Source organism: Thamnophis sirtalis, unplaced genomic scaffold, assembly GCF_051295495.1.
Source record: "Thamnophis sirtalis isolate CommonGarterSnake01/CBP01778 unplaced genomic scaffold, rThaSir2_p1.2 scaffold_1, whole genome shotgun sequence".
Taxonomy (NCBI): domain Eukaryota; kingdom Metazoa; phylum Chordata; class Lepidosauria; order Squamata; family Natricidae; genus Thamnophis; species Thamnophis sirtalis.
In genome coordinates this window covers 143,431,756-143,457,736 of record NW_028261381.1, presented here as the reverse complement: position 1 = coordinate 143,457,736, position 25,981 = coordinate 143,431,756, and the positions used below count along the sequence as shown (strand labels likewise).

Genomic DNA, 25,981 nt, shown 5'->3' with positions numbered 1-25,981 from the left:
CTTTGCCGGGCGGGGCCGGACGTGAGCGCATTTCCGAGAGGAGGGATTTAGGAAGAGGGTCGCCGTACGCGGAGCCGAAGGGGGAAGATGTCTGGTGAGTTTTCTCAGAGTGGGGCAGGTGGGAGTAGGAGGACGGTTTCTGACTTCTTCGCTAAGACCGCCGTATTTTTGAGCGAGGAGGGCTTCCTGTTTAAAGAGCGGGTGAATGGAGTAACTACAGGTAGTCCCCAAGTTCAGTTAGTGACGGTTCGAAGTTACAACGGCACTGAAAAAACGTGACCGGTCCATCTTTCACAGTTACGACCCCTGCATCCTCCCCAGAAACACGTGATTAAAACTATTTTAATTTTGTGTTTTGATTAGCTGGTAGTTCTACTCCTAGGACACCTGTATTGTCCATAAGTGCAAGAAAAATCAAAGACAATGCAGCAGACTGGCACAACCTAGTGATGAAATGGGAAACCTTGAATGATAATGGGTTTTCTATTGCCACCAAGATTGTGAACATCAAAAATGCTACACAGTAAGTACATTGAACTAACTTGTCAATGGGGTTGGTGCAAAACTCATTTTTATTTCATTTAAAGTGGATTTTTTTTTAAAAAGTCATAGGATGCACTCAGAAGCTTCAAGAGATTAAACAAAGATGATTCTGTGTTAGAATTAGTAAGATGATAGTGAAGACATTTTTCTTAAATACTAAATGATTTTTTTAATAGGATTAAAGACAGCAATTTGGAGATAGAACATGAGGATTCCTCTGACAGTGAAAGACTGCCACTTAACTACAACACGGAACTGGAGCAGTGCTGTACAGAACTACTTGGGATTTTTGAAAAATTGGTACTTCTTACTAGAATCTGTGCTGAGAAGCATGTCTATACTCCTCACCTGTCAACAGAAGTATATCTTTGCAGAAAATTGTCATATTAATTTTTGATTATTTTATTAAGCCTATTCAAGATAGCAATTTGAAAAGATATTAAGCATATAAGCGAGATTTTAAATTAATGTGTACTATGCATATTAACTCAGAAGTGCCAAACAAAACTATTAAACCATGTTTGGTTGTGGCTGTTAAAAATGTCCTTAGAGAAAGATTATGCTTTGCCACTATTACTTACCTTGTCTGTGTCCCACTTTTCAAAATTTCTTAGCTGACAAAATTAGTGATCAAGCAATTTTGCTCAAAATGTTTACTGAACTTTCGCCTCTTAAATGTTGAATCTTACTTGTTCTCAATTTTGCTAGGCTAAAATACATGAGAAAATGGAAAAGCTGTGTTCAACAACTAAAGGGGTCTGTGACTTAGAAACATACCATCATGCAGCAGAACCCAAGGCACCGTTATTTCACACATGGCCTGTTTCTCATTTCCGTAAGTAAATCTGTCTTTTTGATGAGGACAATTTATTTGAAAATTATAACAATGAGTTAGAGGCCTTGATTATAAATCAGATCCCCTCCTTAATCACATAATAATGACATTTATATATTTCTTTATGCTCAATGCAAAAAACAAATGTCCAAATCGCCTTCTGGTTAGCTTCATTGAATGATTCTTGGTTGTATTTTGAAAGAGATAGAAAAAAAAATCTCTTCCTGTCAACTTGTCTATATCATGTACAGTTTTATATCTATCTTCTCCCTCTCATTTGTTTTATTCCAAGCTAAAGAATCTGAAACATTCTAGCCCTTTCCTTGCAGAAAATGTTCTATACTTTATTCATTTTGCGCTCTTCACTTTTTTCAGTTTTAATATATTGTCGTCATACAGTTGGAAGATACCTTGGAAATCATCTAATCCAGCCTATTACCCAATGCAGGAATTCTTATACCATTCCAGATAAATGGCAGTTCAGTCTTTTCTTGAATACTTCCAGTGATGGAGCACCCAAGCTGTTCCATTCCTATGGCTCTCACAATCAGGAAATTCCTACTTATTTCTACTGGTGATCTTTCTCTCTGTTAAGGTTATAGAACCTTAACCTACCGTATTTGTTCTTGTCTTACTTCAGGTGCTAAGGGGAATAAATCCAGTTCTTTTCATTGTGCTTTGTAGAACTTAGCAACTTTGTTCCTGTTCTTTGCACTCTTATCAGCTCCTTAGCATCTTTTTTGTATTGTGGCAATGAGAACTGGATATAGAATACCTAGTATATGTGACCAGTACAGCATAGTGTCGTATTATCACTTCCCATTATCTTGGCATTATATTTTGTTAATTCAGCCCAAAACTGCATTTGTTCTTTTGGCACATTGCTGATCCATTCTTAATCTCGTCTGTCAGAACTCCCAAACTCTTATTGCAAACGTTAATAATAAGCCAGGTGTTTCCTATCTTGTAAATGTGCATCTGATTTTTCCTGCATCTGAGGGCCTAATTGTTTAGCTACTGAACAATATTTTTGTTAGGTAGGGCCTACTGTTCTGAGCTATCAATATCTTTTTAAAGCAGTCCTCCCACACACATCAGTTTTGTGTTATCTGCCAATGTTATGAATGTATCTCTTCTATTTCCTCGCCTAGTTATTATAAAGATGTTGAATATCTTTTTTTAAAAAAAATATGCCAACCAGTCCAGAACTGTACTTACAGTTCTAGAATCAGGCATGTCATAAATTTTGTAAGAACCTTACAGTGTTGGCATTTTAAATCTCAGTCCTTTTTCTTTTGACCCTTAGAGCAGAATTTGGTGTTTTTTTTTACAACTACAGACAGATGCCGTCTGTGTTTTATACAATACAATACAATAGCAGAGTTGGAAGGGACCTTAGAGGTCTTCTAGTCCAACCTCCTGCCTAGGCAGGAAACCCTATACTGTTTCAAACAAATGGCTATCCAACATCTTCTTAAAGACTTGCAGTGTTAGGGCATTCACAACTTCTGGAGGCAAGCTGTTCCACTGATTAATTGATCTAACTGTCAGGAAATTTCTCCTCAGTTCTAAGTTGCTTCTCTCCTTGATTAGTTTCCACCCATTGCTTCTTGTTCTACCCTCAGGTGCCTTGGAAAATAGTTTGACTCCCTCTTCTTTGTGGCAACCCCTGAGATATTGGAACACTGCTATCATGTCTCCCCCAGTCCTTCTTTCTCTTAAACTAAACATACCCAGTTCCTGCAACCCTTTTTTATATGTTTTAGTCCCCTAATCATCTTTGTTGCTCTTCTCTGCACTCTTTCCAGAATCTCCACATCTTTTCTACATCGTGGCGACCAGAACTGAATGCATTTTGTCCCACTGTACATCACTTTACACTTACTTAGATTTAACTGGTTAAACTGAAGCCATTTGATTGACCGATTGTGCTTTTAAAGGAATCCTTCTGGAACTGTTCACAATGATTTTCAATTTTTACCACTCTAAATACTTTACACTGTAATCTATCCGTAACCAAGATTAGAAACATTAGTGTCAATGCAGTTCAACAAGGGATTGCACTTCTTGTATCGATCCCTTTTGAGGCAATTGACATTTATTTCTGTTTTTATTTCTGTTTTTTAATTAGTAATAGTAGCCCAATGTGCGTAAGACAGGATCTGATGATTTTTAACTAGTTAGCAATCCATTCAACCAAAGACCTTCTTATCATCTTCTTAACTCTGCTGAGTTCACTGATAAGTAACTTTGCCAAAGGCTGTTGAAAATCCAAGTAAGCAGCATTAACAAGCTCCATCTACCTACTTTTTGACCCCCAAAAATTCAAGAGTGGTGATGAAACAGGATTTAGTTCTGCATCTCATTATGATTTTCCTTATTTATTCCAAATCATCTTTGGGTCATGTTTTAAAAGTGGTATCTCATTATAGCAAGCCAGAGATACGCCTTGGAGAGAATATGGAGAAACTATTACAAAAACAAAAGCCCTGGGAAGAGAAAGCATAAGAAATTAATTTGGAATAAGTTCTATCTTAGTTCACCTAGATATAACAGATAGAAGGAAAAGCATAGTCAGGTTTTTGAAGTAATTTCACTGTAGTTTATGTCAATAAAATAAATAAAATATATTTCCAGTGAAATTTGTAGAGCCTATTTCTTGGCTTGGCTTTCTTTGAAGGTTTGACATGCCCTAACTACTTTTTGCTCCTTATAACTCTGTCTGATCTGAGGGGGGAAATTAAATATTCTTGGTTGGAAATCTGCAATTTCATTTTTAAGTTTAAAAAATCCCTAGTCTCTGCTATCAGAACTCAGTGATTTTTCTGCTCCTGCTACTGCTCCTTTCTACTTGCTGAGAAAGTAAATTCAGGTTCAGTTATCTACTTACGTCTTGTGGAATAAGGTCACTTAAAGAGCAAAGAACTAATTTATATTTTTATATCATAATATCCTCCTTAAATTTCCTTCTTAATTGTCTAATATCCTAACTGTGACTAAATGATTTGCTAATCTCTGATGAGCAAGTAAATACATTCAGACGTGTTGCAGTTTAGTTCTGTAGGGAGAATATTTCATCTGACTGCAGTTTTCAAGTTTCTATATTATAAATTGAGATGGATGCAGTTTAAGCCAAAGTTATCAATTATATAAAACCTTGCACAAAACTTCAGAAGTTATAGTTTTTCTATCCAATAATTAATACTGAAATGTTTTATACTAAACTCTTTTATGTATTGAGCTGAATATCTAGTAAATTCATAGGCATATCCACATTGTTTTCTTGGCAGTAATAAGATTCAAGTGCTAATAAGGTCTGATCTACTTAGATTCCAGGATCAGCCAAATTTTATGCAAGTACTATGTTGCAGTATGCTGAGAAATGTGTCAGAAAAATAGGTTATAAAACATAATGCCATTTTTTAAATTCCTTTTTCAGATGAAGTCTCAGTCAAGCTCTTAGATATGTATTCACAAGAACTGAAACTCAAGCACACCATTGTGGAAGAAATTGCTCATACAGCTGACCAAGATCTACAGATGGTCTATTTATCATCATGGTTACATCAGCCCTACATTGACAATAGCAACATAGTTCTGTTAGAAAGTATGTTGTTAGAAACAGGGCATAGACAGCTATAATGTTACCTATTTCTTTGATATATCACCTTAAATTTAAATCTTTAGGTTTAGCAAGATATATAGTGCTAATATTGTTATGGATTTATGATAATATTACAGCTTATTTATAATAAAGTTTTTTTATGATTTATACCCTTTTGTTCCATATTATACCACAAAGTACAATTCTTGTAAATAATTCAACAATTCAAGAACCATACTGCATATACTTTCCCTAACTTGTTTAGGATTGCTATTATGTGGGATGATGCATTACAGCACACTTATCCACACCACTGTGTGGATTATTCCATGTTATTTTTTTAAGGAGCTGTTGCTTAGACTTTTGCCCAGGTTCTAAAAGGCCATGTACATAACATGCTAAACTCAGCTATATCTTATTAAGAGGCATAATAAGCTAGCTCCTCTTCAATCAGGCATGGGTAACAAAATGCAGAAATCTTCCTCATAGCTATTTAATATTCAGTGCAATTAAGGAATCCTGACTTGTTCCAGAAACAAGCTAAGTCCATCATTACCCAATATATTTTTAAAAAAACACTTCTCATATTTCCCGTTTCTCGGAAAAATGGATATGGACATGTTATGCATCAAGAAGCCAAAAGATGTGTCATTAAGTGCAAATGTAGTCTGTCTCTCTCAGTGCATATGCCTTCCAAACTTCACCAAACATTTGGTGAATTTAGGCTTTAAAATTCTCATATGGCATGACATAAATTCAATGATTTCATAATATTTCTTTTATATCATACTGTTGAACTCTTCACTCTAGGTGTTATAGATTCAAAGTGTTTTCATAGTAACTTCGATTAGGGAAAATCAACAATATATTTTACAATTGGAGGAGAACTGGTAGCAGAAATTTTGAGTAGTTTGGAGAACCAGTAAATACCACCTCTGACTGGCCCCGCCCCCATCTATTCTCTGCCTCCCGAGTCCCAGTTGATCAGGATGTCATGGGGATTTTGCAGTAACCTTCCCCTGGAGTGGGGAGGGAATTGAGATTTTACATTATCCTTCCCCTGGAGTGGGGTTGGATGGAGATTTTACAGTATCCTTCCCCTGCCACACCCACCAAGCCATGCCCACACCCACCACTGTCTAATAATAGATACCTTTAAAATGATTCAATATCAGGAACAATCTGTAGGCACTTTAAATCTCAAATAAAGCTCTTCTATATTTTAAAAAAGTAAAATTAAATTGGAAAGCAGATAGAAACAGAAATCTGTAAAGCACTGGGTTTTTCAAAGTTTATTCGGGATAGCATACACACTAATTTAAATGTTCAAAGGAATTCTGGCAGCTGTCCTTAATTTTATACAGTACTATAGGTAGTCAAGCATTAATATATCCATAGCAATTGGTGCAATATATTTGTCTCTTAGGAGAAATTCATTTTCTGTTAACTCCCTATAGTACCACTGATTAAGCATTGTGTTTTAAGTACTGCTAGCTTTCCTGCAGATTTGACTCATTCAGCCATTATGAGAGTATTGACTTTTAGGAAGCCAATACATCTCTTATGCAGACAAAGGCGTATGCAAGTAGGGACAAAGTGACAAAAGTGTGTTGTGATATGATGCAAACTCTGTAAGTTATGTAATTGTGGGCAATATGGCAATGTAAGTACAAAAGCGTAAAACTTGCATGGTAGCACTCCAATGCAAGTTTTATCATTTTGGTGTCATGGTTAGAAAAAGACAACCTGTCCTGAATACCTGAAGAGAAGACAATATTATTAGAGCCAGATTAGCAAAACTACCAGTCTGGGGAGGTAACACTTAAACCTGAATATTTTTAGAACTTGTACTATATCTTAATTATGGTCAAGCTTGTGGAAATCAAAACAAATTCATGTTTAATATACATTTCAGGTAGACTTTCAGAACTCTTTCAAAAATATTTTTATGATGGTTTAATTTTAGTATCTGTTAAAAGTGCTGCAACTGCCAAAAGAATTTGTATAATGTACATAGCACCAGCAAATTCTGTTACAAACAGATGTATAATGTATAGCACCAGGAAGAAGCAAAGCCTATATACCCCCAAGAAAAGTTCCCAGTTTCCATAATCTTCAATATTATCATGTTGTACTTAGTACATTCTCTTCTTTTCTTCCACTAAAATACTATTAAATTGATTAATCATATATTTTCAAGGAAGGATGAAGCTGGAATTTTCACTTTCCTGAGATCTAAACTGATGAATTACTCCTGTGATGTTTAATACTGTTGAAATTATTAAAGTTTTAAGAAAGTTCAGAATTTGTTAACAGCATTTTTCTTAAGTTCTTGATATATTTTATTTTTACTGTTTTTTCATGAAGAAAACCAAGGAGAATGATGACTGTATTTTCCAGGTGTTTCAAGAGATATAATAAATGTCATTTACTGTGTCCTAACTTGAATTTATCTTTGTTCTTCTTGTGAACATCCTCTATGGTCAGTTGGGTATCTCATATAATGTAATCCTGGTGTATTTAAAGGCTGTAAATGTTCAATTTTTCTTGAGTGTTGATCACATAAATCTGTATTAGCTTTATCATCCACAATTCTTGGTTGGAGCAATTCATATTATTATTTTTTTCAATATTATTTTTGCAGAACAATTTTTGCTGTACATTTCTAAAACTTAAGAAAACACAGAAAAATGATGTAATTTAAAGCACATTTTAAAGAATAACTTATATAGCTTTTTGAATATAGAATACTGCAAGATTAGATTTCTTTCACTATGCATAAAATTTGGTATTTTTATTGAAAACCTTGAATGTTTGCCAAGGTGAAAAAGGTGTGTAAAATAAATAGTAAATGCATGAAGCAGCAATTGTACAATCTTAAAGTTGTACTAAGCTTTTGGCTCTGGGAGTGAAAAAAGTTTGCCAAAACATGGCAGGCTTCATATGGTATTTCCAGCACCTCTGCACATGTTTCCATTTCTTCATTTAGAAATATCTGTAATTTGCCCTCAAACTGCCCTCCTAGGAATCTTTGCACTTGGTTTTGTCATAGTGCTAAAACATGAAATGTGTTTTCATTTCCTCTATATTCCACTTTGCCTAATTGAATTCTATTCTCTAGAGGCCACGGGTCTTGAGGAATGGCTTCTCATATAAGGGGTTTCAATTTGGAATGGAAATCCCCATCTATTCTCAAACCCATGAATAAGCAACTGAAGACTATTTTCCAATAGGAAAGTAGAGATAGGCAAGTAATAAATGGAGAAATTGAACAACGTATTTCCATATAGGAGGGGGGGGAATCACTTGGGCAACTTTCTAGTGCCCCATCCATTTCCTGCAGCTGATTCTATTGTTAATATTGATGGTACCTCTTCCATGTGAAAGCCCTAGGCAATTGTTCCATTCTCTATCAAGAAACCTGGTAAAAATTACATTTTAAAAATCTTCTGCAACAAAACAGCACTCAGTAATAAACCATGAATTTAAAACATAGCTGTTTATTATATTTAAAACATTTATGTAGCTGCCCATCTTTTAATCAACTCTGTGAGGCTCCCAATTAAAAAGCTATACTAGCTTTCAGTCAAATCAAACCTTTCTATCATTTAGTGACCATATCCAGTTACAATGGTGATGAAGCATTGATGACTTTCACAAAACTGTAGAGCAAGGAAAGATGAAGTAAAGCCATAAGCACAATCACACTTTCACTTAGCAATTGTTTAACCACAGTTGCCAATTGCAATTGGGGTTGCTAAATGAAGATTTTGCAAAAGTTAAATATTTTGTACTCTAGCTGCAATACATACATGTTGGACTACAATTGCCAATAGCTGCATCTAAAATGGTTAATGGCAGGAATTAGGATAACTAATCCAAAGCAAGAGATTATTCACACCCTTCTCATTCAAAGGAAACACTCTAATACTAATTTTATTATTAAGAGAACATTAGGGAGCAATGCTGTGTAATAAAATATTATAACCTATTGATTATAGGCAAAGTTCCAATTTTGCAAAAAGAGAAACGATTTTCAACCCATTGCTAAAACTTAGCAGAAGATAGATTTATAACAAATAAAAGCATCCTATTATGCTTATAATGTTGCAAAATAAATACATGTTACTATGACAAAATTCACTTATTTTATACCTCAGCTGCTCGTTTCTGTCCTGAAATATGGAGCAATATAGGCTGATCAGTAGATTCAGTACATTCAGGAAAAGAATTTGTCTGGATTTTTGGCACTTCAAGATAACAATCTGTAATTCCTAGTGATTCAGCTACCTGTTAAACCCAAAAAAGAAAAACTTCACTGAAAGTGCCATTTGTAGAAAATAGCTATATCGTTCGATATAGTAATCATGAAAAGCGATCAAGGATTTGCTCTGTATTTTGCATTTCTGTTTGTTACATGCTAAAGATTTCACACTTTTTCTAAAATCTAATGCAATTATTTACTCAGGGCTTATCAAGAATCTTATTAATAAAGGAAAATCCAAATTGAGTAATTAAATATGTTGTAATATCTGCTTCACTCATTAAAAAAATAATTCTTTCAGAAAGTTTGACATCAGGGGTGTCCAACTCGTGGCATCATGGCAGCGTCACATGACGGATCAGGACATTTTTCCATTTCACTAAACCAGGTGTGGGCATGGCCAGTGCATGACGCATCCGGGCCACGAGTTTGACAGCCCTGCTTTACATGATATTCATATATCTTTTCTCCTACATTTCACAGTTTTTAGAATTAAATAAAATATCAAAAACAGTGGGTTAAGATTAGGATTGTCTGAGAGAATTATTATATAACAGTGAAAGAAGAAATGTATACCAGATTGACCAACATATGCACTATATTGTTTGTCAATGCTGGAATTCCTCCAAAAGGGGGCAAGGAATCTTCATTTTTGGCATTGTTTTTTTAATGTGATTATGTTTTGAGATTGTCTTGATCTTTTATGCTTTTATTCTTACTTTGTTGATTAGTTCAGCACAGCAAAACAAAATAGTAAGTGTTTTTTCAATTTGTTTTATTTAAGATCAATTTGCAGAGATTATTATATTGGGATAAGTTATTGTATTCACATCCTGCTTGTTTTCTTTATAACCATTTGATGATACATTATAAGAACAGAATATTGATCCAGCCTAGTTTATGTGAAGATGAAAGAATGCATATATGGAATAATTTGATCAAAAAACTTTGCCAACCACATTGCTCGTATTTTCAATTATCATTTCAATGAACCACATTACTAGTATTTGCATTGTTTTCTTTTTTAAGGAAATGCAGTATCCACTTTATCTGCATATAATTTGACTGAGAAAGCTTTTGCTAACAAAAAAATCTGAATTATTCTTACCTTATGGTTTTTTATTTCTAATGGTTGCTTTAATTCAGAATTATTAAAATAATCTTGACACATTTTCTTTACCATTGCATGGAGCTCTTCAAACTCCCGGTAAATATCTGGAAAGGTTGCTTTTGTTTGACATCTTTTCTCTGCCTGATCAAAAACAAAAGCTATATAAAAGTATAAGCAAGCTCACAAATAAAAATTGTACATTTCATTTACAATCTTTTATTTCTTTTCCATTTCTGTTATGATGGAACTGGCTTCAACTGATTACACATATATACTGCACTTTTCCTAATACTATTCAGCAGACTCTTTGAATCTTTCCTTGAAAATCCCATTTTCTCTTAGGCAATATCATATTTGCCTTGCTGACATTAGATCAAATTCTTCCAGCTTACTAGAAAATATGGTTTTGTGCAGAAGTGTGTTACAAATCCCGGTGCTACTGGTTTGCATGCGCAGAAGCGTCCGGGCGTAGCCTTCCACCACTGATTTTCCCGATCGGGCCAAACCGGGAGCAACCCACCTCTGGTTTTGTGTAAAATACCAACTTTCAAAGACTTGCCTTCATCAAGAGGAATTCAAATACAGTAACAACTGTTGTCATACGTGGAACTACCAGCTCCATAAACTCTTCATTGGTGCACTGCTGAATCAGCTGTTAAAGAACATAATTTATTTAGAAATGTCATAAAGTATTCTTAATATGTAGATAAATAGGAATAAGTAATAATATAAAGGAACAATACCTCTTTTAGCTTTTCTTTTCTTTTAAATCTACTAAGATGCTCTGCTGAGATACTAAGAGAATTGGAAGATAATTGATCAAGGCTGTTAAATGTTGTAGAACATCTTGATCTATTAGCCATCTTTGGTTGATATGACCTTCTCTGCCGCTTTCTTCTTCCAGGTCCCAAATGGGTGCTGTATGCTTCAGATTTTCTATCTTCTGCAGAAATTTCAGACTTCAAAAAAAAAACTTCATTAGAATTGTTTAAAATGTTTTGGTTTTATATATTCATCAATAAGTTTGGAATTATAATAACAAATCTACATTTTCACCATATAAAGGTAGTTAAAACCTCTCAAAAATAGCAAATGCATTTTTGAAACAAAAAAAATGACGATATGGATTTAAAAATGTTGACACATGTAGTATTGCAAAAAGCAAAAATGTGGTGAGAGGGAATAAACTTACAAACTTTTTCAAATTATGAAGTGGTAATCTGTATATTTTTATTTCATATTTTACATTCAAGATGATTATGAAAGCAACAGCCATCAATGTTTCCTGCCGCACTACACAGAATGAGTATTATTCCTTTCTTGTCATGCTTCCTAATTTTAGATTAGAATAATTTATGCCCTTGTGTATGTTAAATAAGCTATAAATAACAGCATTTATTGCCTGAAAGTGAGGAAGACTGGAGGAATCTGATGAAGATGAAAGAACAATTGCTGATCTGCTGGTCAGCATTTAAAAAAAGAAACAAGATGTCCTGCTCTTTGTAAAATTGAGATTAAATATGTGAACATAAACGGTGGCAGCAAAGGAAAAATTGTGTCACTAGGCAAAGCCAACCCATTACAAATAGGCTGAGAGGTAAATTGTAATAGACTTTGCCATTGGGAGAAAAGATTATGAAAATAGCTCTAGACAAAATATTGAAGTGCAGAAATATAACCCTGACAACAAAGGTATTATCAAGACTATGGTTAACATATGACAGCTAGACCATTGGCATGCCTAAAAGAATAAAAATGCATCTTTGAATTAAGATGCTGAAATAAATTGTCAAGAATTGCTTTGGCCACAACAAAAGTAATAATTAAATATTAGATGAAATAAAATGAAAATTTCATTGGAAACATGAAGCTTTAAGCATGAAGCTAAAATTTAAATGTTCTGAGTGCATAATGACTTGTTGGAAAAGTCATTGATGCTTAACAAAACTGAAGACAATTAAACTAGTCAACAGAAGACAAAAAAGCTATACAGGTAATCCTGGACCAGTCATTTAGCAACTCTTCAAAGTAAAGCAATTCTGGCTTTCATAAAAGCTTTCATAAAAGCACATTGCTGTGCTTGACAGCCGACTTGCATTTATGACCAGTTGCCAAGTGGCCCACAATCATGTGATTGCTTTTTGCAATCTTATCTGCCAGCTTCTCTAGAAATTCAATGGAGAAGCCAGTAAGTTATAAGGAGAGGGGATGAGGAATTAGAGGTCTATTCCTGCAGTGCACCAGGAGATTTCCCCTCTTCTTCATGCAGCAAGGAAAAGTCCCTTGGTGATCTTTAGGAACAGACCTCAAACCTTCAGAATCTGAGGTCTCTTCCATCAGGGCACCAGGGGATTTCGTCTCCTTTCTAGGGATAGAAATCTAACAAACATCACTGTTCTGAAGGTTAGAAAGATATAGAAAAGCAAGTTGCTTGCAATTAAAAAAATTGAGTTACAAAGATATGGAGATGCTTAGAAAGGTACGGCAAATGAGGGCTGCTTGTAGGATGGTGTAAGAGGGCTTTGGTAGGAAGATCATGCCTTGTATCAGCTGGATGCATCTGCAATTAAAGAAAAAGGCAGGGCTAAGTGGACCTGGGTATGGTGGGGAGAGCACCCTTCACCCAGGCACTCCATTTAACAACCTGCATACTCACTTAACAAGAGCTCTTCCCGTTGTGGTTGTTAAGAGTATTCCTTTACTCTGAACAGTTGCTAAACGACTGGTCATAAGTCCAGGACTACTTGAATAGCTACTTTGTCTTCTGTTGACTTGTTTAATTGCCTTTGGTTTTGCAAACTTCAGGGACTTTTGCAACAAGTCATTTTGCACTCAGAACATTTACACTTTAGCTTTGTGGTTAATCTTCCAATGAACATTTCATTTTGTTTCATCTATTATTTAATTATACGTTTTATTATGGCTGAAAGGATTCTTGACAATTTCCTCTAACATCTTAGTTCAAAGACATGCATTTTTAGTTATTCAGGCATGCTAGACCCAGGATTACCTATACACTATAGTTGACAACACTCATGAGATTATATAACACAAAGAAGCAGCTGTTGATAAACAATCCTGGTAAATTATGTTAAGTCATGAAGAGCTGCATGTGATCGAACCATCAAACAACCACAATAAGTAACATTGGGTGGTTTTTTAAATTATTTTTTATCCCACTTTATTATTTCTATAAATAACTCAAAGAATAAACATACCTAATACTCCTTCCTCCTTCCTTCCTCCTCCAACAACCCTATAAGGTGAGTTGGGCTGAGAAAAAGTGACAGATCCAAATCACCCCGCCTATTTTCATGCCTAAAACTGGACTAGAACTGTCAGTCTCCTTGTTTCTTACCTGGTGCCCTAACTGGCTAATCTTCAAGGACTAGCTGTTTAGCTACTAAGTTTTCTGTTGGAGATCCAGCTCAGGAAGAGGAAATTTAAATTATGATTTAAACTTATCCTATGTCTACAGTTTGAGTTGATACCAAGTGGATGGTTAATATAACTCTGAATCATATAGGATGTATTCATGATATGATTGTGCTTCCTGGTCATATTCCTAGTATTTGGATTTTGGGCATCAAGATTTGTGCTTTTGGAGCACAACATTTGGCACACAAGAAAGAAGCAATCTAGGTGTGATTTGCAGCAATCGATTGTTAATATTCAGGGGGTTTTTTTGTTTTGTTTTGACAAAACACCCTCAGTGTTTTGGAGGAATTTCAACACAGGAGGAATACTTGTGCTCTCTGAGCTTGGTTGGTTTCTTGCAGACATTTCATTACTCAAACTGGATAACATCACTAGTACAACATCACTAGCACGGATGATGTTACCTAGTTCTGGAAATGACACATCTACAAGAAAACAACCAAGCTCAGAGAGCACAAGGACCCATTTCAAGCCTGAGCTACAAATATTCTCCTTCATTGACAATTTCAACAAATAGTCATTTTCCTATGAATGAAGGAGAATATACATGTCTCAGGATAATGTTTCAGGATCCAACCTGGGTCGATCACCAAGACCAAGGGTTTGTCTTCCGAGCTTTCAGATTCATGTTGGAGCCTATCTTCAGGGAACTTCTCTCTAGCTAAATGAGCTGAAGATGGCCTCCAGAAGGCGGGCTAGAGAGAAGTTCCCTAAAGATGAGTTCCAGCACAAGTCCGAAAGCTCGGAAAGCAAAACCTCTGATCCCAATGCCTGACCCAGATTGGATCCTGCAAGTCATTTTTCTTAGAATTCTTATATTTATAATTAGACTCCTTCCCCCTCCTTTTATCTGTATGATTATTTTGCAATTATATTATTTTATTAATTTCTTGCAACAATTCTTCCCTTTTATTAATTGCTTTAGAAGATCTTTTTTAAATATTGGCTGGGATATCACTCTTAAACACCAGCAGTAGCACCAGATTACAGCTCATTCTCTTTAAATGTATTAACAAAGAATATGTATTACCTGATGTTCACTTTCTGTTTGAAGATTTTTTTCCAATTCTGCAGCTAGTCCATTTTTGCTTACTAAAGCAAGAGTAATTGGTAAAGGTGAAGAAGGTTGATGGTTGCTTTGACAATTTGCCTTTTCGGCGCACTCCAGCTGTGTCATTCTAGAAAATTTATTTATAGAAGAAGATTCTGAAGACTCTTGGTGCCCATGGCCTGGATTTATTCGGTAGTGCCGTGATAATCCTCCTTTTCCTATGTAGGATTTTTCACAGTTCTGACACTTAAACAATTTTGGCCGCAGGTCATTATTAAAGGTATTAAATAATTCACATACTTCCTTTACTTTGTTGCATTCATCATCTTCTAAGCTCAACTCAGAATAGTCATCAGAATCAGACGGGTGACAGTCAGCCAGGTCTTCTGTTTTAATAAATTTGTAGTCCTTAACTTTATATTTTGGAGGGCGAGAAATCCTCCCAGAGCGAGTTGTCACTTTCAGAGATTTTTTAATCTTTTGCTCTTTTGGCTGCTTCCCCTCATTTACAAGAGTTTTTGCTGAACAAGATGGAACTAAAGAAACATTTGAAGAATCTTCTCTATCTTTTGTAATAGACTTATGTTTCTGCCCGTGAGTAATTATTTTACTTAGTGGTACTTGTCCAGGGGGATGTAAGGAGGCCGGAAGAAGTAGTTGAACTGTAGGTTTAGAAGAATTACATAAGAAAAAATGTTGGGATCCTGTGCCTGTTAAAGTATGTATCTGAAAAATCTCAGTATTAATGGCACTGAGTCCTAAAGGCTTAGAATTCTTCTCAACTGCTTGAGATCCAGCTATATTTTTAGGCAGAGCTGTTGCAGAAAATAATTCCAAACTTTTCTTCTCTTTTATCTGATCAGACTCTATTTGGAAATGAGTGGTTTTCATCTGTTTTATTAAAAAAAGAAAGGAAAGATTAAAGAACAAGTAGAAAAGATTTGGTCATAAACATTTTCTAATTACAATTATATTGTATTTTGATCCTATACATTAGAACTTTTTGGGGAGCAAAAAAGGTAACAAACTTGCTAATTGTGCAACATTTTAAATAAAGTCCCATGCAGACTACAGATTAAACATTGGATGAATTCATGAACAGATCCATAGCACAGAGAGCCCTCAATTTAGCACTGTAATTGAGCCTGGAATTATGGTTGTAAACTGTGGTCATTAAGTGATATACCACATTACTGGGTCTGATGTTAGGACCTTTTTTTGTGATGGCCATTAAGTCAATGCTGCATTTGTTAAGCCTGCACAGGGGTTGTTAACTGAACCCCTTTTTATCAGTGAATGTTTTTTTCAAGAAACCAGTTTTTAAAAACGTAGAAAATTGTGGTCACATGACTAAGGGATACTGCAAGCAGCCATGAAAATAAATAAATGTGGGCTGGTTACAATCAAGTGACTACGGGCCATGTGCGGCCATTGGAATTTCAAAAACAGATTGTAAGTAGCTGTGGTTATTTTAAATGGTTGCTAAGAGACTGGTCATTAATTGAGGGCTATCTATGGTTATCCTGGCAGCAATAGTGGTTTGTCCTGCCTCCCTCTAGGATTGTTTTTTTTTATTTCCAGTGCACTCCATTGCCCTGATATCCCTGGAGGTTTCCCATGCACCCTAACCCTAACCACTTGAACCACTTTCTGAGCTTCTGAATTCAGATCAAGACAGCCAGATCCAGCATTTTAATTCTTTATATAAAATAGAGAAAAACTGCACCTTGCAAGTCACTGAAATCAGTGACACTTGCATCTAATATGGCTTGGAGCACACTGTATATCCAGCTGAAAACAATACAAACTTTATGGATCATTTTTAAAATGAAGTTTTCTTCACCCCCAACATATGTAAATTCATCTTCATTATCAGACAATTGTACAGGTAATCCTCAATTTATGGCCAAAATGGAGCCCAATTTTTTTACCACAAAGCAGCTATTAAGTAAGCTTTGCACCATGTTACAACTATTTTCCCATAGTTGTTAAGTGAAAAACTGCAGTAATTAAGTGAATGTGTGATTGTTAAGCAAATCTATGTTCCCCCATTGTTTTTGCTTGTTGGATGCTGGCTGGGAAGGTTAGAAGTAGTAATTACATGACCCCTGGATAGTGCAACTGTCATAAATACATGGCAGTTGCCAAGTACCAAAATTTTGATCAGGTGACCCTGGGGATGCTTCAACAGTTGTAAGTCACTTTTTCAATGCCTTTGTAACTTTGAATGACCATTAAACAAACGTAAATTAAGAACTACCTGTAGTAAATTTTGAGTAACAACAAAAGAACAATTGACTAGCTCACACTCAGACATGATTAGTTTTAACTATGGTTTGCTCAATAAGCCATGTTTACATTGCCCATATCACATTCAACCCAAAACAAATATGCCGAATTATAACTTAATACTGTAGTGAATGAACTCAATCTCTCTGTGGGCTTTCCAGTGTAGAATACTGAATTAGCTAGACTCTTATTAGAATCTATTCATAAGTTCATTCAGTTTCAAGTGTTCAGTAATAAAGTACAAGAAACATGTCAAAAAGGAAGAGGACACTGCAGAATCATACACTTGGAAACAATCTTACAAGGGTCATCTAGTCTGGCTCCTCTTTAATGCAGAATTTCCAAACTTGGGAAAAATTGTGATATGTGCACCTCAACTCCCTGAAATCCCCAGAAAATATGAGTAGAATTCCGAAAATTGGTCCACATATCTCAAAGTTGTCCAGATTGGAAAATGCTGTCATAGGGGTGCTTCTGACAGATAACCACTGAGTTGCTTGTTTGAAGACATCCAGGGAAGAAAACTTACAATTTGTGTTAACCCATTTCATTGTTGGAGAACTCAACAGTTTCAAAGCATTCCCTGATATCTACCCTGAGCCTTACTCCCTTGGAGTTTTAACCTACAGATTCAGGATTTCCTCTGGGAGGCAATAAAGTCCACCCCTCTCTTCTGTGTGATAGACCCCCTCAGATATTTGATCCTTATTATCGTGTTCCCATTCTCAGTTTGTTTTTCTTTTGCAAGCTAACGTGCCTAATTCCTTTATTCATTCCTGAAAGGACTTGGTTTCCAGTCCCCTCACCCTCCTGGTAGCCCTCTGCTGAACTCATTCCAATTCCCGATTGCTTTTGAAAGGTGGCCTCCTGAACTGGTTATATAGTGTTGTAAGCGGAAACCGATAAGGGCAGAAAGCGAAGGGAGGTGTGACTTTTCACGATCCACGGGATCCTTTAAGTCAGATCCAATGGAAACAAGCACCAGGAACCCGGGATAAAAACCACGCCAAGCTCTACAATTCGCGTTTAGCGACTCCATTTACGATTCCCTGGGAAGCGCATCAACGATAATGGCGGGCTTCTACCTCGGCTAGAAGGGGCCCCGTCAAAGCAAGATGCTCTGCCTCGGATCCCATCTCCTGAACTCCATCCTGCCCTGGCTGCGACGGGCTGTGCAGGGTGCCGACCGTCGTCAGCCGAGACCCCGAAGGCGAGGCGGAAGTCTCCGGGTTGAAACTCAGAGCCAGCAAGAGGGGAGGGGGCCAGGCGGGGCTTTGCCCATGAGGTAATACGACGGGCCCGGCGGTACGACGGTCCTCGGCCTTCTGTGTCGCCTTTCCGACCGGTGGAGGGAGCCCCTCGCCTTGTAGCTTTCCAGGGACACCTCCAACAGCCACTGCCTCGGCCGCCCGATGAGGCTTCCAGCGGGGAAATTCGGAGACCGGCGTCAACGGGGTCTCGCCCGGAGGGCCTAGTGCCGAGCCCTCAGAAGCGTCGCTCCTGAAGCCCAGAGAAGACATCTTAGGAGCGAAGCGGTGGTGGGGAAGGCCCCATCTCGCGCCTCAGGAGTCCAGGACTCGGGGAACACCGGGTGGGTAGGCTGAGCTCGCTGCGGTACGTCACGAGAAGGGCGGAGAAGGAAGTCGAGCGCTGCAGCGGGAGCTCTGCCGGGGGACCAAGTCTTGGTGTCGTTCCGACAGCGTCGTCCGGCGTCTCCCGATCGGAAAAGGAGTGGAGTTCAGCAGCCTTTAGAAGCGATGGCGGTGAAAAAGAAAACGACCGTTTCGCTTTCCTTGCCCTTCTTTGGTACTTAATTTGCGAAAGCAACACACACACCCACCACACAAAACAGCACCCGTTCTGCACAGTTAAAAGATAGAAACACCATTTAGTTACTATGCACTTCATGGGGTCTTAAAATCGGACGTCTTTGGATTTCCTCGTTTTGCACGGAAAGCTATTAGGAAGTCTGGGAGAGGGTTAAAGACGAACACACACACAGAGACAAGCAAGCACACGAGATGCCGGAATATCAACTCAACTTAAAGCAAGACAGACTTGCTTTCGAAGTATAGTAGCTCGTTTCTTGAAGATGTGTTTTTAAAGCCCAACTGTATTATTTGAATTTCAATGAAAAAGGAAACACCCATGGCCCGTACGGGGATCGAACCCGCGACCTTGGCGTTATTAGCACCACGCTCTAACCAACTGAGCTAACCGGCCATCTTGTTCAAGAGGTCTATTTTACCTTCTTTCTGTTCTGTTCTGATTTCTAAATCTTGACGGTGGTATGGTACGTTTATGAAAAACTACTTTTAAAATTCTTCTCTTTTAATTTTTCGTTGTATAACTCAGCACTTCACATCTATAACTTATCTTATGTGACCTCTTTGTTAGACTACAAATCCGAGACCAGAGCAAAGGGAAAAGTACATACAGTAGCAGATTCTTTCGCAAATGCTAGAAAAGTCCATAGCTAATTTCTTCACAAATAGTTTTTTTTTGCAGCAACACACAACTTCAAAGTTTGAATTTTCCAAATTCCATTTACACATTTTTTTCAATATGTGCAGCATATGAAGCAAAGAAAATCAATAACACAATACATTAAAGTTAATATCCCTTCTGTTGAATACTAGCGCGGAAATATAAGTGCGGGAATAGGACTCCTTTTCTGATTGGTTCCTGGGCGGAGCCGGGTTAACCCTCGCCCTGATAGGTCGAGCCACTCGGCGCCCATAGGCTCCTTATTCAAACATGGGGGTATAAATGTTTGGCGCGAACCACGCCACGATTGAATCATAGTTACTATGAGCTGAATAAAGATTACTGTTTTGCTACCTATCTTGCCGCGTCCTTCTCTTCGCTCGAAGATGCAAAACTGGCGACGAAGGTGGGATAAGATTCCTGCGACCACGGAGGAGAACAAGCCAGCTTGCCACAGCGTCTGAATCGGCACGAACCGCTCCTCAGGCTGAGAACTCCGGCAGAGAACGTAAGATTTTTCTCCGCCGTCTTCCTTCCCTCTCTGGCTTCATACCCAATGGCATCATCGCTTCCTCCCTTCGCGCCGTTCGGGTCTGCCGGAGAATCATGGGACGTTTTTATGGAGCGTTTCGAGTGTTATTTAATCGCGTCGAAGAACCGGGCACGGACTGACGAGGAGAAGTGCAGTTTCTTCTTGTCCTGCTGCGGGCCTTCCATGTTTGCCTCTGCGAGAGCTCTGGCCGCCCCGAGGCCAGCCTACAAACTTGGGTGGGGCGAGCTGATGTCCAGGCTGAGGGACCATTATGCCCCTTCACCTTCTCTGTTCGCACGCCGTTTCACTTCCCGCCGCCGAGTGCAGAAGCCCAACGAATCTATCAGCCAGTCTCTAGAGGCTTTGCGCACAGTGGCTGCTCAGTGCGATTTTGTAGACCCGGAGGAGGATGAGGAAGAGGAAACTGTCGGACAAATGAGGACGCAACCAAAGCGGAGGCCATACCAGCAACCACCGACGCCCGCTCAGCCAGCCTCAAACGCACCTTGCCGCGGATGCGGCGGCCGCCATAGCCGCGCATACTGCCCGTTCCGTTCCGCCGTCTGCTGCCGTTGTCGAGGAGTGGGACATCTCGCCAGGGTTTGTCGGGCTCTCGTGCCAGCCTTATCGTTTATGCAGCCCAGCGACCAGCGCCAGGCACTGCAATGCTGCCAACAACCACGTTCTGTGAGGCGAGCTGAGGACTGCTATTCAATCTACCCGCGCTCTAGCGCTGACTGCGTGGCCTACCAGGCTTCCCACGTCCCCGCCGGCCACCGTAAAATTAGCACCACCGTTTGTCTCGAAGGTCAGCTTTGCCGAATGGAGGTGGACTCTGGGTCTTCCCGTTCCTTACTATCTTGGGCCCTGTTTTCCCGCCTTTGCCCCAGGGTTCCCCGGAGTAAATTGCGCCCCGCTGGGGTCTCCCTCTTAGATTACCAGGGAAACGGGATTCCCACGGCAGGAATATTCCACATCCGGGTGGAATATGGAGATTTTAAAGGAAAACTTCCAGTTTTAATTGTTAGGAATGACCTGCCCGCTCTCCTTGGGTTGGATTGGATTGGCAGATGTGTTCGATGGGAAACTGGGCTGTTATAAGGGCACCCCCATTTCCCTTTGCCTCGATCCTCAGGTCGCGCCCATTAGGCTGAAGGCACGCAGAGTTCCTTTCGCATTGAGAGCAAAGGTAGATGCTGAACTTGATAAGCTTATAGAGCAGGGGGTAATTGAGCCCGTAGACCATGCCCGTTGGGAAACCCCCATAGTCCTCCCGGTCAAACCCGATGGATCGGTGAGAATATGTGCCGACTATAAGTCGACTATCAATTTGGCCCTGCAGGCAAATCCATATCCCGTTCCTGTAGTGCAACATCTACTCCACTCTTTAGGGCAAGGCCGTATTTTCGCCAAGTTAGATATGGCACAGGCCTACCAGCAGCTTCCCGTAGATGATGACGCGGCTACAGCCCAGACCATCGTTACCCACCGCGGGGCTTTCCGTTGCCGCCGTCTTCAATTCGGCGTTTCGGTTGCCCCGGGGATTTTTCAGAGCCTCATGGAGCGGTTGCTCCACGGGCTCCCTGGCGTCGTTCCTTATTTTGACGACGTCCTGGTTGCAGCCTCTAGCCACTCGGAACTTCTAAAAATACTGCGGGAGGTTTTTACACGTTTTAGGGAGGCAGGACTGAAATTGAAGCGCAGCAAATGCGAAATTGCTGTTCCCCAAGTAGAATTTTTGGGATTTCTTATCGATGCACAGGGCATCCACCCCACTCCCTCTAAAGTTGCTGCTATCAAAAACGCACCTGCGCCCACTTCTAGGGCGGAATTGCAGGCGTTCCTGGGGCTTTTAAACTTTTATGCCCCTTTTATTCCCCACAAGGCGTCGCTGGCTGAGCCATTACACCGACTGCTCGACCGGTCAGCGGCCTGGAAATGGGGTAGCCGTGAAGCGCACGCGTTCGCGGCTATAAAAGATATTTTAACTTCGTCGGCAGTTCTAATTCAGTATAGTGATAGGATGCCCCTAGTTTTGACATGTGACGCCTCTCCTTATGGCATAGGGGCGGTCCTGAGCCATGTCCTTCCGAACGGCTCAGAAGCCCCCATAGCCTTCTACTCCCGGACACTTTCTTCAACGGAGCGGAACTACAGCCAAATTGATAAAGAAGCCTTGGCTGCAGTGTCCGGCGTTAAGCGATTCCATGATTACCTTTATGGTAGGAATTTCACCCTTGTTACGGATCACAAGCCGCTCCTGGGGCTACTGGCAGGCGACAAGCCAACCCCCCCCATTTTATCTCCCCGCATGACACGTTGGACTGAGTTTCTAACGGCGTATTCGTATACGCTGTTATACCGTCCGGGTAAGCAGCTAGGGCACGCAGACGCCCTGAGCCGTTGCCCTTTGCCACAGACGGACACAGCCCACGTGCCCTCTCTCTCCATTTTGTCCATTGCTGAATCCGACCTTCCCGTCTCTGCCGCGGATGTTGCTGCTTGTACAAAGGCTGACCCCGTCTTATCCCAAGTAGCTTCATGGGTTTTGAGGGGGTGGCCCACGGAAAAGGTAGCGGAAGAATTTCGACCATTTAAAACACGTCAAGCCGAACTTGCCCTTCACGGGGGTTGTCTTGTCTGGGGGGATAGGGTAGTGATCCCCACAGCCCTGCGGGCACGAATCCTGCCCGCACTCCATAAAAACCATCCTGGCATAGCGCGAATGAAAGCCTTAGCCCGCAGCTATGTGTGGTGGCCCTTGCTAGATTTTGCATCTTCGAGCGAAGAGAAGGACGCGGCAAGATAGGTAGCAAAACAGTAATCTTTATTCAGCTCATAGTAACTATGATTCAATCGTGGCGTGGTTCGCGCCAAACATTTATACCCCCATGTTTGAATAAGGAGCCTATGGGCGCCGAGTGGCTCGACCTATCAGGGCGAGGGTTAACCCGGCTCCGCCCAGGAACCAATCAGAAAAGGAGTCCTATTCCCGCACTTATATTTCCGCGCTAGTATTCAACACCCCTCCCCCCCTAGTCAAAAGAGTTCCTTAGGGAAGGCAAACATAGTCTTTCAAGTAGGCGGGACGGTGACGTTCTCGTCCCGACCTTCGTGGTTCCCCGGCAGTTGTCGTCGGGGGGGGAAACCGCCGGCGGAGGTATGTCCGTGACGGGGCGGTGGATCTGCGACGCGGACCCAAGAGATGGCGCTGGCCCCGGGCCCGGTGTCCGATGTCCGTTTGCCTGGGGTGGCGTCTCCGCGACAACAGGAGCGTCCGCCAGTGGCCCCGTGCAGTCTGGTTGGGGGGTAGGTTCAGAGTCTCGACAAGGGCTTCGAGGAAAAGAATAGCCGGATGAGGCACGTCTGTCCGAAAAGTTCGTATCGGCTTGTCCCCCGTTCCCCGAATGAAGACAGTCCATTGGGGGAAGGATCAACGAGGGTGGCTCACGCTGGGAGCGAAAGTCTGATAGGCTCGGGCCGTCTGCTTCCGCGGGGAGGCGTCGCCTTAACTGGTCCAGGTGGCGCCTCCATTGCGTTCCGTCGGCCAGACCGGCCCTAAAGGAGCAGGGGCCAGTCAAGGCTGTGATGGTTGCGGGAACCCACCGTGGATCCCCAGAAAAGGAACGGGCCCATACGGGATCCCCTAACTTAAACGTGTGGGAAGGACGTGCCCCCAGGTTGCTTGGCAGATCCCCTGCGTAAAGTGGATGGAGCCTGTCTAGGGGGGTTCGCAATCTCCTACCCATCAGGAGCTCCGCCGGACTTTTATTAGTCGTTGGGCAGGGTATAGAGTGCTGGCTCAAGAGATAAGCCGCCACTCTTTCCTGCCAGTCGCCCTGGTCCATGCGGCCCAAGGCTTCTTTGGCTGAGCGAACTGCGCGCTCTGCCCGGCCATTACTAGCTGGATGATAAGGGGCTGTGGCTGCGTGTCTAATTCCTTGTTTGGCCAGGAATTCTTGAAACGTGGTGGAGGTAAACTGAGGCCCATTATCTGAGACTATCACATCCGGTAGCCCATGTGTGGCGAACATCCTACGAAGGGCCCTCACTGTACTCTCTGCTGTAGTGGAGGTCATGATTACCAGCTCCACCCACTTGGAGTAAGCATCGACTACTATCATGAAAGTTCGGCCGTGGAAGGGGCCGGCAAAGTCAATGTGTAAACGGGACCATGGGCCTCTAGGAATTTCCCACTCACGAGGGGTGTCCTGGTTCTACAATGAAATAACCTATTACTAGCATCATAAAGTTAATGCTAGTAATAATTAGTGTTATTTCATCTGATAAATATATAAAACCCACACTGTTATTTCAGTCCTGCTACTGAATTTCAATAAGCAATGTTCTCATAAGCACATTTACTTATTACTAAATCTCAAGGAATACTTTGAGATTTCTTTCAGTCTGTCCTGGTTTATAATGTCAGTTCGATGATCTCCTTGACCTACAACCATTCTTTGTGAGCTACAACCCCCCTGCCAGTAAAAAGTGACTTAGGACCGTTCATCAGACTTATGACCATTGCAGCATTCCCAGTCACATGATCAAAATTTGGATACCTGGCAGCCAGTATATATGGCAGCCATAAATAGATGGTTGCAGCGTCCCGAGGATCACATGATCAACATTTGTCCAACACCCAAAGTCAATGGGGGAACTTGGATTTGCTTATTGACCATGTGATTTACTTAACAACTGCAGTGATTTGCTTAACCACCATGGCAAAAAATCATAAAATCAGGTGTGATTCACTTAACAACCATTTTGCTTAGCAATGTAAAGTCTGGTCCCAATTGTGCTCATAAATTGATAACTATCTGTAGTAAATCCAGAGAATTAGGGACACCAGGGAATTAAGTACAATTCCTGATAACTACATGGGCAGAAGTATGCAAAGCATTGTAGTAATGCTTTTGATATTTTTCACTTCTCATTTTACACTAATGCCCATCAGAGTATTAAGTGGGCCAATTCTGTTTCCCCTTTTCATTTCATTCAGATAAACCAGGTTTTATCTCTTGCGGAATGAGGCCCAATTCATGTAGAATTGTGTTTTAAATCATTCACAGATATGATAGAAGCAAAACATGAAAGAGAATAAATGTAGTGCTTAGAGAATGATTCACCAGTGAGCAGGGTCTAAGGCAAAGAGGCATGCTATCCTTTTGCTTGTTTCATGTATATACTAGTAGAAATTATTATAATGAAATTAGAGATATTAATTTGTACACTATTGTATGCAGATAATACTGTGGAGTTACCTGAGAATCCAAAAGTCTTGCAATGAATGTTAGAACAGATTGTATAATGCAAGCAGGGGTATGGATTTGTAATTTAATGTATAGAAAGACCAAGATAGCTGTTTGACAGGTTAGGATTAGGATTAGGATTTATTTCATTTATATGCCGCCCTTTCCCCCCCGAAGGGGACTCAGGGCGGCTCACAATTCGGTCAGGGAAGAGGGTACAAACAGGGGATAAAAAGACGAACATAACAGGTTAAATGGAGTGAACAGTTGTAAATACACAAATGGTGAAAATATAGAGCAGTCAAATAAATCTGTCTATGTTGGTAGTGTAGAACGTTTATAAAAACAGAGGGGAAAAAGTGGGTTTTAAAGGTTTATAAATACTGATAAAAAGGTAAATTGGGCAGCCCATGATTTGTTGTAAGAAATGTTTGTTGAAAAAATTAAAATGGCTGTATGTGAACCTTGTGAATTCTCTTTACAATATGTATTCAAGATGGAAAGTGGTATGTATGTATGTATGTATGTATGTATGTATGTATGTATATGTATGTATGTATGGGTATAGATAATAG

General features: G+C 40.0%; 2 protein-coding genes, 1 long non-coding RNA gene and 1 other non-coding gene across 4 annotated transcripts; 2 read left to right on the top strand and 2 right to left on the bottom strand.

Annotated features, from left to right (window-relative positions):
* The first annotated feature begins 27 nt into the window (after nucleotides 1-27).
* On the top strand, nucleotides 28-7,418 carry CINP (cyclin dependent kinase 2 interacting protein). Its single transcript, XM_014073531.2, has 5 exons — nucleotides 28-94; nucleotides 364-523; nucleotides 720-843; nucleotides 1,252-1,378; nucleotides 4,818-7,418. Exons 1-5 carry the CDS (start codon nucleotides 88-90, stop codon nucleotides 5,018-5,020), a joined length of 621 nt encoding a protein of 206 aa, XP_013929006.1. The 5' UTR covers nucleotides 28-87; the 3' UTR covers nucleotides 5,021-7,418.
* A 1,719-nt stretch (nucleotides 7,419-9,137) lies between these two features.
* On the bottom strand, nucleotides 9,138-18,655 carry ZNF839 (zinc finger protein 839). The gene is made up of 5 exons (XM_087704730.1): nucleotides 18,221-18,655; nucleotides 14,826-15,737; nucleotides 11,101-11,316; nucleotides 10,355-11,009; nucleotides 9,138-9,272 (listed from the first exon to the last, which is right to left on the bottom strand). The coding sequence occupies exons 1-4, from the start codon at nucleotides 18,653-18,655 to the stop codon at nucleotides 10,905-10,907; spliced, it is 1,668 nt and encodes a 555-aa protein (XP_087560856.1). The 3' UTR covers nucleotides 9,138-9,272; nucleotides 10,355-10,904.
* Nucleotides 18,656-19,284: 629 nt separating this feature from the next.
* TRNAI-AAU (transfer RNA isoleucine (anticodon AAU)) lies at nucleotides 19,285-19,358 on the bottom strand. The gene has a single exon. It is a non-coding gene; the product is annotated as a tRNA-Ile (tRNA).
* A 5,444-nt stretch (nucleotides 19,359-24,802) lies between these two features.
* On the top strand, nucleotides 24,803-25,869 carry LOC148049761 (uncharacterized). Its single transcript, XR_015698376.1, has 2 exons — nucleotides 24,803-25,527; nucleotides 25,656-25,869. It is a non-coding gene; the product is annotated as an uncharacterized LOC148049761 (long non-coding RNA).
* Nucleotides 25,870-25,981: the final 112 nt, after the last annotated feature.

Excerpts from the sequence above, each read along its gene's own strand:
- CINP (XM_014073531.2), top strand. Across the intron at positions 524-719 it reads AACATCAAAAATGCTACACA|GATTAAAGACAGCAATTTGG; the intron begins GTAAGTACATTG and ends TTTTTTTAATAG. Across the intron at positions 844-1,251 it reads TTGGGATTTTTGAAAAATTG|GCTAAAATACATGAGAAAAT; the intron begins GTACTTCTTACT and ends CAATTTTGCTAG.
- ZNF839 (XM_087704730.1), bottom strand. The coding sequence starts at position 18,655 with ATGTCTTCTCTGGGCTTCAGGAGCGACGCTTCTGAGGGCTCGGCACTA. Across the intron at positions 11,317-14,825 it reads AAACAGAAAGTGAACATCAG|TCTGAAATTTCTGCAGAAGA; the intron begins GTAATACATATT and ends TTTTTTTTGAAG. Across the intron at positions 11,010-11,100 it reads GAAAAGAAAAGCTAAAAGAG|CTGATTCAGCAGTGCACCAA; the intron begins GTATTGTTCCTT and ends GTTCTTTAACAG.